The sequence below is a fragment of the Lycium barbarum genome, chromosome 1 (assembly GCF_019175385.1).
Source record: "Lycium barbarum isolate Lr01 chromosome 1, ASM1917538v2, whole genome shotgun sequence".
Classification (NCBI taxonomy): Eukaryota; Viridiplantae; Streptophyta; class Magnoliopsida; order Solanales; family Solanaceae; genus Lycium; species Lycium barbarum.
The window spans coordinates 140,434,973-140,448,876 of NC_083337.1; the positions used below are offsets into that span (position 1 = coordinate 140,434,973).

The 13,904-nt window shown below is 32.9% G+C and overlaps 2 protein-coding genes across 2 annotated transcripts; both read left to right on the forward strand.

Annotated features, from left to right (window-relative positions):
* The first annotated feature begins 609 nt into the window (after window positions 1–609).
* On the forward strand, window positions 610–3,520 carry LOC132640228 (pectin acetylesterase 8-like). Its single transcript, XM_060356738.1, has 13 exons — window positions 610–736; window positions 893–1,023; window positions 1,119–1,201; window positions 1,295–1,424; window positions 1,504–1,583; window positions 1,668–1,754; window positions 1,880–2,004; window positions 2,105–2,165; window positions 2,256–2,309; window positions 2,420–2,497; window positions 2,591–2,693; window positions 2,809–2,954; window positions 3,095–3,520. Coding segments are annotated over exons 1-13 (1,170 nt in total). The 5' UTR covers window positions 610–734; the 3' UTR covers window positions 3,185–3,520.
* A 9,555-nt stretch (window positions 3,521–13,075) lies between these two features.
* On the forward strand, window positions 13,076–13,606 carry LOC132615112 (uncharacterized). Its single transcript, XM_060329672.1, has one exon. It carries the CDS (start codon window positions 13,076–13,078, stop codon window positions 13,604–13,606), a length of 531 nt encoding a protein of 176 aa, XP_060185655.1.
* Window positions 13,607–13,904: the final 298 nt, after the last annotated feature.

A 13,904-nucleotide genomic window follows, 5' to 3' on the forward strand; every position in this document is an offset into this window, starting at 1 on the left:
GAACTTAACAATAAATGAATGCCTAAAAAGCACATATCACATGTCATGGAGAGTCAATTTATGAGTCCTAACCATCTTTTATTGGAAGGTCATCAATTATTACTCAACAAGTGAATTTTTGAATATATGAGAATAAGAAGAGGCTGATAAATGCCCTACTCTATGAGTTCCTTTTATGGAATTCTTTTTGATAGGGAAAAAAAGTCTTTATAAAATGGCATTACATAGGTGGTACAGTTTCCATAAAAAATCAATATTTAATATAGTAGTATTACATAGGTTGACCCTTTTATAAGATTTTGATGGGATATGTACCTAAAACATTAATTGAAGAAACAAAAATTATGTGGCTCATTGAACTTTTCCAGGCCTAATTTACTTATCATTATCTACTTTGTTACTATGTATAGACTTCTTTGATAAATTGAAAATTGGGATTCTTCAGTTTCATATTTCCAGTAATGTACAATTGTTCAAGCACCTCAAATCTGCCACTGTTCTTTTGTATTACACATTTAAGCATAATATGAATAAACAATTTATTTAGAAAAGAAAAAAAGCCAGCAGTTTAGTGAAGGATGTTTGCTTATAAATAAAGGTGAAACTCATACCATCTCATTCACCTTTACTTGCACACTCATAAGCATTCCCCCACTTTTTCCCTTTCTAAAACCTCCTTTCTTTCTCTTTAACTCTGCCCTTTTAAGAATAACAAGTTTCTTGCTGATAACAAGATGTACTATATTCATTCCACGTGTCTTTGTTTCTGTTTCTTTTTGTTTTCATTACGTATTAATTAGTAATTGTTTCTCTTCTTCTTGTTGTAACTGGAACTTGGCAATGCCTTGTGTAAAATTTACTATTTATCTTTTTTTTTTTTTTTTTGTTGTAGGACGACAACATTTCTGTTGGCTTTGGTAGCATGTCTAGGCCTAGCAGTATTGTGTACAACTGTTCTCAGCGCCGCAGATGATCTATACGTCAATATCACTATACTCCAAAGTGCAACTGTGGAAGGTGCAGGTAATGGCTAGCTGTACATACATATACTCTTAATTCGTCAGTTGTAACAGAAAAGAAAATCACATTCATTTGTTGCGTTTCTGAGTCGTCAACAGTATGCCTAGATGGAAGTCCACCAGCCTATCATCTGGATAGGGGACATGGTAGTGGAGTTCGCAGCTGGATTATCTACTTGGATGTTAGTTACTACTTGATTCTTCTTTTTATTTTCATTTTAGCTTAACTAAGCTTAAGTCACTGAATTAAATGTGGAGAAATTTCATAATTGTAGGGAGGCGGCTGGTGCGACAGTATCCCAGATTGCCTTAATCGTTCAACTAATTTCTTAGGTTCTACCAAGCACCTGGATCGACTAGGTTTCTTTAACGGGATACTTCATAGCAGTTCTGAAGTTAATCCAGGTGAAGCTCATATACATTTCATTTCTTAATTTCTGTCCATGCATTCTAACTTCAAACAATATAATATTGGAATTGGTAGAGTTTTATAATTGGAACAGGGTGAGGGTGAAGTATTGTGATGGTTCATCTTTCACTGGTGATGTTGAACAAGTTGACCCTGTAAGAAAATAAATACTACCACATATATGTATATTGATGGAAGTAAGTAATATCACTGATGTTTTGGTGATAAATCTACGTTAGGAGAACAAGTTGTTTTTCAGAGGGGCAAGAATATTTAAGGCTATTATGAAAGATCTATGGAGCAAAGGAATGAAATATGCTGAAAATGTAAGAATATCCTATTGAAATCTAGCTTCATATTCATAATTACACGTCACATATAAACCACCTTATTCTACTATATAAAAAAGGTTCTACTTTGCTAAATCTTGAATGCCAAAATGCAATGTCAGGCAATTCTATGCGGAACTTCAGCAGGGGGGTTGGCAACAATCTTGAACTGCGACAAGTTCAAATCCCTCTTGCCGAATGATGCCAGAGTTAAGTGTGTTGCAGATGCAGGCTTCTTCATCAATGGGTGAGCTCATCTTATTTTCATGTTATGTGATCTCAAGAAAATGGTACTCCATTTTCTATTAACTTTATTACTGTCTAATCCCTCTTCATGATTTATGCAGGAAGACAATCTTTGGTAATTCAGATATTCAAGAGATGTATCGACAAATTGTTAACCTACATGTGAGTCTCATCTTATTTTTGTTTTAGGAAATTGGTATGCTTAAGAAGTAGATGCAGCTTGAATATTTGTTTTGTCTCTCTCGTTTTCAGGGATCGGCTAAGAATTTGCCGTCAGCTTGCACGTCTGCAATGGAACCAAGTATGGTAAGAGTTTAAGCTTTGGAAACAAAAACAATTAATTTCTTTAATTAGGCTATAGTATAAATATTGCCCTCTATTATAACATTAGTTTTCCTTTATGATATATGGTGCAGTGCTTTTTCCCTCAGAATGTCGTTCCATATGTTCAGACTCCACTTTTCATAATCAATTCTGTCTATGACACTTGGCAGGTGAAGGAGACAAATGCTAATTTCTCTCAGTTTTAAGAATTTATTCGTTTTATTCTTTAGAATCACTCTGATGATCCAACATTCTAACTCCAGATTACAAACATTCTTGTTCCTGAAAACCTTGATCCTCAACATGCTTGGAAGGATTGTAAGCACATAAATAACTGCACATTTAGTCAGCGTGTACTTATACAAGGTTAGCATTTCTCTGGTGGTTAACTTATATATACCTTCCAATTACACTGACTGTATAACAACTCGTAGGCTCTTCTTCACCTATAATACTTTTTAATTAATTTTTCCTAATATAGCCTTTGGAGTGGAGTTCTTGAAGACATTCGAGGGACTATCCCCTTCTTTTACGAGGGGTTATTTCCTCACGTCTTGCTATTCTCATGGGGAAATTCGTTCACGGGGATACTGGTTCAGTCCTAGCTCTCCGAGGTTGCTTAATAAGGTAATGTTTCGTTTGTTTCATCCATATAAAGTTTCAACACACACTTATTTTTAATTTTGGAGTTTTATCATGTGCCTGTCATTCTTAATCTTGATTTGTTCATAACAGATTTTAATTTCTTGGAACTTTTATCTGTGTAGACAATCAATGAAGCTGTTGCAGACTGGTACTTTGAGAGAGCGGGGTTTCAATATATAGACTTGTACCCTTGTGCTAGAGATTGCAAGTAAGGGGTATAAGTTAATGAAATTTTGTACCCAACGAATAGGCTTGCAGATGTTGTACCTGCTGCTAATTTGGTGGTACGTAGCTGCGGAAGAGTAGCTATAAGTTGGAGCAAAGAAAGTGTTTATGTTTTACACTTTTTAATTCCTATTAGAGTTTTAGTAGATAAGTTTCTGGTTGTTTAGTTTAGCCCGACTTAAGTTTTAATGCATTTCAATTTGGTAAAGTAGAGTAAGTTAAAAGATTGTGAACTTCAATCCTGTGGTCGTAGCTGTAATTAGAAGGATGAGCGTACTAATTTCTTTTATTGTGAATGAAAAATCTTTATCCTTCTCTCTGTCTTTGCTATTTTCTTTCCTCTTTCGTCTTTTTTATGGTTGATTTAGTAAATCTGATACTTTTGAAATAAGTTATAGTGATCTTAATAAAGAGAGATAGGAAGAGAAATTGATATGATTGAGATACTAAAGCACCATCATGGCCATAGAAGAAATTCTATTGACATTTTATTTTTTGGACGGATCATTAATTATATTGGTCTCTCTTCAATGAGGTCTCAAAAGAGACATTAATGATGTTATTAATACACTTCTGTGTTACACACAACCCACACTCACCATCCAATCCCCTTAATTCACAACCAACAGTGGTTTCCAACCTATCTGCTTCACAAGTTCCAGAGGTGAACACAAGGTGCACTTTTACTTATCAGAGTTCTATCCGGTCACTTGAAAAGTTACGGTATCTAACTGATCATTGTGGACAACTTAAAGATACAATTTATGTATTTTGCCTTAAAGAAACTATTTCTTTTTTTAGCAAAAGTCCTACCAAAGTGGATTGTGGGGTTTAGGCAAGACCCCAACCTGTATATTTATTAAAGATGAACAAAACACGGAGGAGGACATAGACCATAGCCTCCAAACTATTAAAAATGTAACTACTCATTCTTAAGGGGATAAATAAGTTATGAGAATGAAATTCCAATAAACTAGGATTATGAACATCTATACAAATAAAAGTAGTGTAAACTACTAAACTCTGGGCATGATTATCTAGAGATAACATCATTAATGACAAAATGATTCCTCCTTGTTTTGAATCTACAATTTGCAATGCCATCTCCGTCTAGTTTGATGAGAGATTTCACCGTAGCAGGCAGGGAGTTAGCATTGTCAAATACATTGAGTTTTTTGTGTCTTTCTCCATAGTTGGCAAGATAATCAACAGCTTTGTTGCACTCCTTATAAACATGAACAAAAGTACAGTTGAGCTTGTGGGAGATGTCTTGAATCTGATCAATAATATGCTGTAAATTTCGTGGTTTCTTCATTTTGCTGTCAATCATGTTGATAATCACTTGAGAATCAAATTCCACATTACATATTAGAGATTCCTGTTGTAACAGAAAGCAAGTCCTTGGGCTAAAGCCATAGCTTCTGCAAATTTTTATTACCAAGATCATAAAAAGCAGCATAGGCCATAAAGAATAAATCAGAACTGTCTCTGATGATATCACCACCTTCAATGTTACTGGAATTTCCTTTGCAGTACCCATCAATGTTAAGTTTAAACCAACCTAAGTTATGTTTCTTCCACAAAATCATCTGACTTATAATAGGAGAGAGGAAGACCGGGAAATTGGGAGTTGACCATAATATACATCGTTCTACTAATTTGAAGGATAATAAATCTGCTAGACACATGATTGTTATCAAATCTAGCAGCACATCTATTTTATAGCCTTAATGAAACTATAAAATGCCACATACTATGTGACTTGAACCGGTGACACAAACATAATTTTTCAATCCACTTTGCAACTTTTTTTTTTTGATAACTAAGCTTTGTATTAATCACCAAAGTAAGACTTTACAAAACAAGGCACAACTATACACAGCTTCAATTCCAGATAAAACAAAAAAGGCAATAGAATCAGAGGCTAAAATTGAAATCTAGCTACTACATCACTAATCCTGCTAAGGGCCCGAACAAAGACAACATATGCAATCTCTCATGCCACAATACCCTAGTCTCCACACTTCTTCTCAAAGATTCTGTTACTTTCTTCATCCAGATACCATACACAGTTTCAGAATATATCATTCTGTAAGCTTGAGTCTGTTTTGCATTTCCTTGTGAATTCCAAAATCTGTTTTGCATTTCCTTGTGAATTCCTTGCTTTAGGCCGGGCTGCATTATGGTGCATCATACCTTTCCTTGAAATTCTAGGCAAAGGGGGCAATAGTTAACAGTAAATCTGCCTCATCACACTTTTATCATCTCTGATATGCTGCAGCTGTTGGAATTGGTTTTTGCAAAGATCTTCCTAATCAACTATCATGCTTGTTTTGGCACTTGCACCTCTTCTACCATCTGGTTCTTGATGTAATACACATGAAGCCACTTTATCCACAGCTTGTCCTGCTTATGAGCAATATCCTAGAAAGTCTTCATTAAAGCTGCTTTATTCCACAAGAAGACATTAGTGAGATTAATTCCTCCAACACATTTAGGGGTGCATATTGATTCCCATGCAACTAGTGCTTTCTTTGTAATTGTGCCACTGCCTGACCATAAATAGCTTCGACAATGGGCATCAATGAGATATAAGATCTTAGCTGAGATGGTGAAGAGTTGAGAACAGTATCCTTCCAAAAATGACTGATTGAATAAGCTGGGGCCTCCCTGCATCGGACAGTTCTTGGCAGTCCATGATGAGATTCTGGATGTGATCTTGTCAATTAGAGGTTGCCGTTGAAGAAGGGAAATCCTTTTAGTTGCTAGTGCAACCCCTAGATACATAAAAGGAAGCTCACCATAACAGTGCAACTTTATTAAACATTTTTCTTACACTATGCATACTCGATCTAATATATAATCGAAAAAAACCGTCTTACTAAAATTTACATTGAATTTGCACTTTTTGTGTAAGGGCAGGGGTGTATTCGCACTATTTTGTAACGGCAAGGTTTATATACATCACTTTTTTTAACGGAAGTATATCTGCTCTAAATCGCAAAGTTGAGGGGTATATTTGTGTCTTTGCCCAAGTTTAATTATAATTTGTAGTGCACCTTATGCTCAAAGTACTCAAACGCTCGCGGTCATAAGAGTCGATATTCCAAGCCGTGGTGGAGCGACAATTTAATATCACATTCTATGTGATTTGAAGTTTTAAACCGATGATACAAAAATAAGGTTTGAACCCTCTTTGCCACTTCAGTAGACTTTTTTCTTACATCAAGTTCACCTCATTTCTGAAAGGTAGAAAGTTCATCAAGTGAGCTAGCCCTCAACGGCACATTTGTTGTTGTATTTCAAGTTCTAACCTCTTTCTTTTATAAGTTTTTCTCAAAAAAGTTAAAAAAATGTGTGAATTAATTTATATTTTTTCGTTCTTGGTTCTATATATGTTTGTTTTAGATAGCTAATTTAATTACCATATTGTTAAAAGTTTTGTTATTCCGGTTTGTTGCTCGATTGATATTAAAGTTCTTTCAAATCACACTGGCCACTTACTTTTTGCTTCAAATTAATTTTAGTTTGTTGCTCGATTAATATTAAAGTTTTTGTAATAATTCGCCTATCATGAATTGATCAGCATCTGTATAAACATCAATTCTCACGATGATTCATATTTCTTATGAACAGTATTCTTTTTCAGGTGGAGACTTCGAGTACCTCAAAATATTGAATGGCAACATTCATGAGTTGCTCACCAAGATTGTGCATAAATTGACTAACAACACTCGATGCATAAGCAATTTCTGGTCTTGTATGTGACAAGTACATTAATCTTTCCATAAGCCTTTGATATCTCCCCTGATCAGCTGGCACTTTGCTCTGCTTCACTACATAACTTGCTTCACTACACAACTTCAAGCCTTCTTGCATGGAGAATTGGCTGGTTAACATACTGGCATACCCATTTCCTTCCATAAATCTAATATCACGTACAATATCTGATCACGTGAAAAAATCTAAGCATTTAATTCAAAATCATTGAGTAGAGTACTCTGTGATCATTATAAAGCCCTTTGAGAACTCTAATATTTTCGATTAGGAATAAGTGTATCCAATTTTCGTAGTAGATTAAAGCAATAAAATTAGAAAATCAATTAGAACATTTAATAAATCTTTCAATTTATTATGCATTGCATTTGTTTTTGTCATGAGAAATATTATTATTGAAATGCCATTACAACTATATAGCTATTTTGACAAGAAAATATTATATAAATACAAAATTATGTTACTCTATGTGACCACAGTCTGGAAATTTTAAAAAGCGTGTTTTATCAACGGCCTCATCGTACGCATCCTTAAGGTCACAATGAAAGTCTGTAATTAGTCCCTCTCTACACATTCGTCCGATCTCCAATGTAGGCATATCATCTCTTGACTCGATCCAGTAATCAATGCACAAGCAGTAACAACTTTGTTCTACTGATGGAGGATATGTTTTACAATTAACTAATGTCATAAATAATATAAAGAAAACCACGGAAATCTGCTTCAATTCCATCATTCCATTACAAGCTATCATTTTATTCATATTTCCTGCGAAGAGAAAATTATCCAATAACATAAGAGTTTCTTAAGCACAATTTTAATATATATATATATATATATATATACACACACACATACTAGAAATATTATATTAACAGAAGTCTATTCGTCTATATATATCATCACTTCAATTGATTTTTTTAATATTTCAATTGATTATTAAATGTAGGTAGATGCTACGCCTAAAACACATTACTGCTTGCTTCTCTTGAAATATAAGACCTTTCCAATAAGGAGTAGCTAAATTTTGATTCTTAAAATGACATCTCAAAATATTTTACTCCTGCGTAAGTGTAATAGTTGCTCTCACTTCGCCTACTCTTTTGCCTATTTTCAAAAATTTAAATACAAGTTCAAAATAATTAACATAATAATTTCGCTATTATGTTTGTATGGTAAACTGGAGTAAGCAATTTCTTTTCAAACACTTTTTTAGTGTATATGAACTTAAATAAGTGCCCCCATTACCAATGAGAGATTTTTTTTACCAATGAATTAATATAGAAGCATGGATATTAAGAAGCAAAGGAATGCATAACAACAACAAACAAACAAGACGAAGAGGTTAAAGAAAATTATTGGTTACCTTCTCTTTTAATAGACACAACAATGTATCATTTAAACTCACCTTTTGAGAAAACAATGGTGTAGGGTATAAATACAAAAAACAAATGATAGAATTTAGATATGTAATACGCGTTATGGATGAATAAATATTTCATTGATTTTGAATAAATGCTGAAAAAGTTCTTAGTTCAGATGAATCATTTGTCTGGTCCCTATTCGCTTAATGGTTTTAAAAGAGACATTAATGAAATCTCATTAATATGAGAAAAAACCCGCCAACATATCAATAGCATCACATTCTTCTTTAATAACCAGAAGTGAATATTACGTTACTATAATTTTGTTTCGAAAATTACCCAAGTTACTCATAATTCTCAAGTTAATTTTCAATATTTCTTTTGAATCTCCTTGACAACAAATATGCTACAATGAAGAGAGAGATTTAAAAAATGAATAATTAGTTTCAAAAATTGAAAGTTCAACTGAATTTTTGTTTACCGATGACCTTGATGAATTTTATTTACCGATGACCTTGTATTAGTATCTGAATCATATTAATATGTCTCTTTATTTAATAGGATTCTGGGTAAGTTATTGCTTCTTTATTTAGAAGGATTACTATAAGGCATCTCCAACTCATTACACTATTTTTTACCTAAAATGGTGGAAATTAACTCCAACCCATTACACTATTTTTTACACCAAATAAGAATACTCCTTTTATATTCTTCTCTCTCTTCTATATTATACTAGATGATGAAAGCTCGTGGTAGCACGGGTCCAACACAAAAAATAGTACCACACTTCTCTTCTTAGTCTGTTTAAAAAAGAATGATATATTTTTATGTTCAGAAATCATTTAAATTGAAACTTCCGCTTTTACCTTTAATGAAATGATTTAAATCTACACAAATATCTAAGATTTGTTTTAGACTACGGGTTTCAAAGATTTTTCCTTTCTTTTTTAAATTCCGTGCCTAGTCAAACTATGTCACATAAATTAGGACAGAGAGAGTACCTTTTAGTAATATAATAGTGGAATTTTTATTACAGAAAGTATTATAATTCAATTAATTGAAAATATCAATAAATTATTGTATTTAGTCCGCTTCTCCCATATATGACTTTTCTGGTTTGGTTCTTCGATTAAAAGATTTGAAATACACATTTTCCTACCGAGTTTCATGTCATCATCTCTTTGTACTCAACAATACTAAAAAGCGCTTTCATGTGTTAGTATCTGTTATAGTCTTAAATTTTTAAGTATATGTGTATACGTTTCTTGACTGTTTATATTTCTACTTCTTGATGTTATTTCCCATTATTTGTGTGAGATGTATGTGTCTAAAATTAGTGCATTTTTATCCTTACCCAACAGTATAAGTTTTAAATCTTTTGGTTTTATGACATCTTTAGCGGTTTTTGTGTTCAATTTAAATCATTATTTTTTTTTCCTGAATTTCCCTTCTTTAAATTTTCTCTAAGCGTACCTTTACCATCTTCTGAACTTATTATCATTATTTAGATGTCCTTTTTTTTTTTTGCAATTGTCTCCTACTTCTTCACGTGGACCCCACCTTAATTTTTTTTGTCTCCTACTTATACACGTGGACCCCACCTTAATTTTTTATAATTATCTTCTACTTATTCACGTGGACCCCACCTTAATTTTTTTTAAACTATTAACTATTACAGAAGAGTGGGTTGACGACCAAACCTACTCTTCTATAATAGTAGAAAAATATTTTCTTTTATTTAAATTTTATTTTTTTATTTCATAAAATGAATTTTTTATTTTTTTAACATATTCATCCTATATAATTCATATTCCTTTCTTATATAACCATTTAATATAAAATTATTTTATACCATAAATTTTTAAATTATATAAATTGTATGCAAATATTATACATTATACATATTAATGGATAATTCAAATAAAAGTAAAATCATTGATAAAATATAATTAAATAAATATTACATTGTGGTAAAATTTATTTTAATTTCTACATAAATATTCAACTTCCAGGATAGTATATTGCTCCCATAAATGCTCTATTAATAGATTAAGAGGTGCAAAATTAACATCTTTATCCTTAATTTTTTTTTGTGTCGAGCTAGAAATTGTTCAAATCGGTAATTTTCATCTATTACCATTTCTACTATTGGAGTTGGACCTTCCCAAGCATCTTGAATCGGTGTATTAAGATCATGCTCATCCTCGATTATCATGTTGTGCATTATAATACATGTAGTTAATAAATCATGTAGCACTTCTTTTCTCCAAAAACTTGACGACCCTGCAATAATTGAACATTGTGTTATTGATGTTATTGAACATATATATATATAATTGCACGACATAGGCCCTGTGATGTGGCATGCCTCATTAATCAGATATACTATTTATCTTTTTCCTTTTTTTTTTTTGCCCTTTTCCCCTTTTTTACTCATTTATTTATTAATTATTAATCCCTTTTCTTCTTCTCGCTTCCCAACAGTCGCTCCTTTTCCTTCACCCCGTTCCCTAACTTGTCTTCATTACCGTTCCACTGTTCCTCCTCTTTAATTACTTCTTTACGTTTCCTACTTCTTAATTAGCCTTCCACTCTTCTTCCTCTTCAACTCTCTTGAATACTTTTCATAAACTAACAGAGAGCAGATCATCAAATCCGAGTTTTAAACTATACTTTTTGAAAACAAATTTTTAAAATGGACTCTTGAAACCTATGCATTCACTAATTAATGGTTCTTAAACCCTTTAAGGAAATTCTTACACTGAAGATACCTTCTGCAACCAAGAAATGTGAATTAAGTCTTTTTTTAAAATGAAGTTGTACAACTTTACCATGATCTGATGGAATGAATTTGTAGTTACTCTTTCTTTGCAATAAGTAGAGAATAGGTCCCTTTGAAAAATTGTTATGACTTCAGTATGTATAGTTTTTCTTTACTTTGCGCAGTAAACCTATTTTTTTTACCTGCACAAAATTTATACTCCAAAATTTAAGTATAATCTCTTCATTTATTGATTAGAGTGAAGTTGTATGTACGGTTTGTTATGGGATACAGCAGTATGAACCTCGACTATTGGACATCCGGATTTGCATTTGTTCTTGAAGTAGGAAGTGCAAATGCAGCACGAAGAAAAAGGAAGTTAGGCTCTCTTTTCCAGGAGAACCATTAGGTTCGCTTCTTCATATTTTTGTGTCTTTTTTCCAATTATATATCCATTGAAAAAGGAAGTTGACCTCTCGGATTTTACAGTTCTGGCTGATATGTTTGTCTTGCTCTATTATAAATTAATCATCAGAGAATCTCAAACTTGTGAGCTGTGGTAGGATCGCATCAACTTGATGATGCTTTGGTTTCATCTCAGTGATGTCTCAAATTTTGATGGAAGGAAAATGGAATTAAAGTAAACTAAATCTGCTTTCCCATTTAATAGTTCTTTCTCCACTTGCAATGCCGACTTTTTTTGAGGTTACAATTCAAAACAGCAGTGTCTAAAAGATTTCAGTTTGATTTTGTTGTTGTCAGATTTTTTTCATGCTCTATAATGATGAATCTTGGCACTTTATGAATTGTTTAGTAGTATTTTCAAATTCCAAAGACAAAAAGAGATCGGAGTTCTTATGTCTTTCTGTGTGTTGACACCCAATTTTGTCCCGCATTTCTTCCAAAATATTTATTTACACTTCTAATACTTTTGAAAACTTAAAGAATAGTTATTTATTATAATTATTAGCTTTCTATTAATATCGTCGTTCTTCATTATCCAAATGAAGTCATTTCCTGCTATCATTATCATTATCATCATTATTATTATTATTATTATTATTATTATTATTATTATTATTATTATTATTATTATTATTATTATTATTATTATTATTATTATCATCATCATTATTATTATTATCATCATCATTATTATCATCATCATCATCATCATCATCATCATCATTATTATATTGCGATCACTTAATATTATAATCGTCATGATCACTTTTAACATTTCTATTTGTCGTTTTACGCAAAACGCATTGCATTTATTTTATACAATTAAACGATAGTATTTACTTATTTTTTTAACTTTTAAATATTATCGCACAACTATTACGATATCATATAATTTTCATTTGAATGCAAATAAATATATTTTTATATTAAGTAATATTTTAGCACGCGTTAGTATATAATTAACTAAAGAGTGTCTTTCATTCAAATTTAGAAGTCAAAGAAATTAAAGGAAGAAAGGAAAAGTTCAAGCCCAAGGCCCATATTTTCAGCCCAAGTTGGCTCTAATATTCAGCCCAAACTAAGCCAATTCAGGTCAGCCCAAAAGGCCCTCGAAAGGCACTATTGAAGAGTCAATCTGGACCATTTAATAAAAATGATCTATTTGTAGGAAATTCTTGTGGACAGGTAACACTGAGTGCTCTAACAAAGCTTTGGTGGCATGGAACACCCTATGCTTGCCAAAAGTTGCGGGAGGGATGAATATTACTGAATTACATACCTGGAATAAAGCTGCTCTTATGAAGTACTTCTGGAAATTGTGTATGAAAAAAGATGCCCTATGGATAAAGTGGGTGCAGCAATACTACATAAATGGTGCTGAAATATGGACAAAGATGGTTCCATAGGCTTCCTGGATTATTTAGAAGATATTGAAGTCAAGGCAATACTTGGAGACTACCACACTTACAAGAGAGGAGTTTTTCAACCAAGAAGTGTATACTATCAAACTAATGTACAGGAAACTGAGAGGAACATATCCAAAAGTCACGTGGAAAAAGATCATTTGCAGCAACCAAGGTAGACCTAGATGGATATTCATCCTATATCTGGCACTGCAAGGGAAGCTATACACAAATGACAAATTGATTAAATGGGGGAAGCAATATAGCCCTACCTGCCCACTATGTGTAGCAGCTGGTGAAAGCATACAACACCTTTTCTTCCTATGCCCAATATCAGCAGGCATATGGCACCAGGTACTGCAGTGGAAAGGGATTATAAAACCAGTGCAAGGATGGATGGATGAGCAAGCATGGGCCAAACAACATGGTACGGGTAACAGCGCAAAAGCAGAGCTATATAGGATGACCCCTGCAGGATGTGTTTACTATACATGGCAGGAGAGGAATCAAAGGCTATTTCAAAGCAAACAAAGGACAGAGGGAAGTATACTGAGGCAACTAATACAAGACATTCACTGCAGAGGAGCAAGACTACCTAGACTAGCTAAACAACTTGATGTACTTAATTTCTATCCCTAAATAGAGTGCATAGGTTCGGTGAGAGAAGAACTAGAGCTAGGTATTACACGATTGGAAGCTAGAAGTACTAGAACTGGGGCCATCTGTCCAGTATCTAGGTGTACAACATTGAACATTATAATTATTTCCCTGGTAATACAACAAATCAGTTACCAAAAAAAAATAAAAATCTGATAGACCTTATTAAGTCTCATTTTTAATCCTATTTCAGCTAGGGTTTCATTGGGTGATGGGCAGCCGCGCCCCTTTGCCTCTTCCTCCCATTTCCTCTCTCAGAAAAAATGCCAAACTCCTTCAG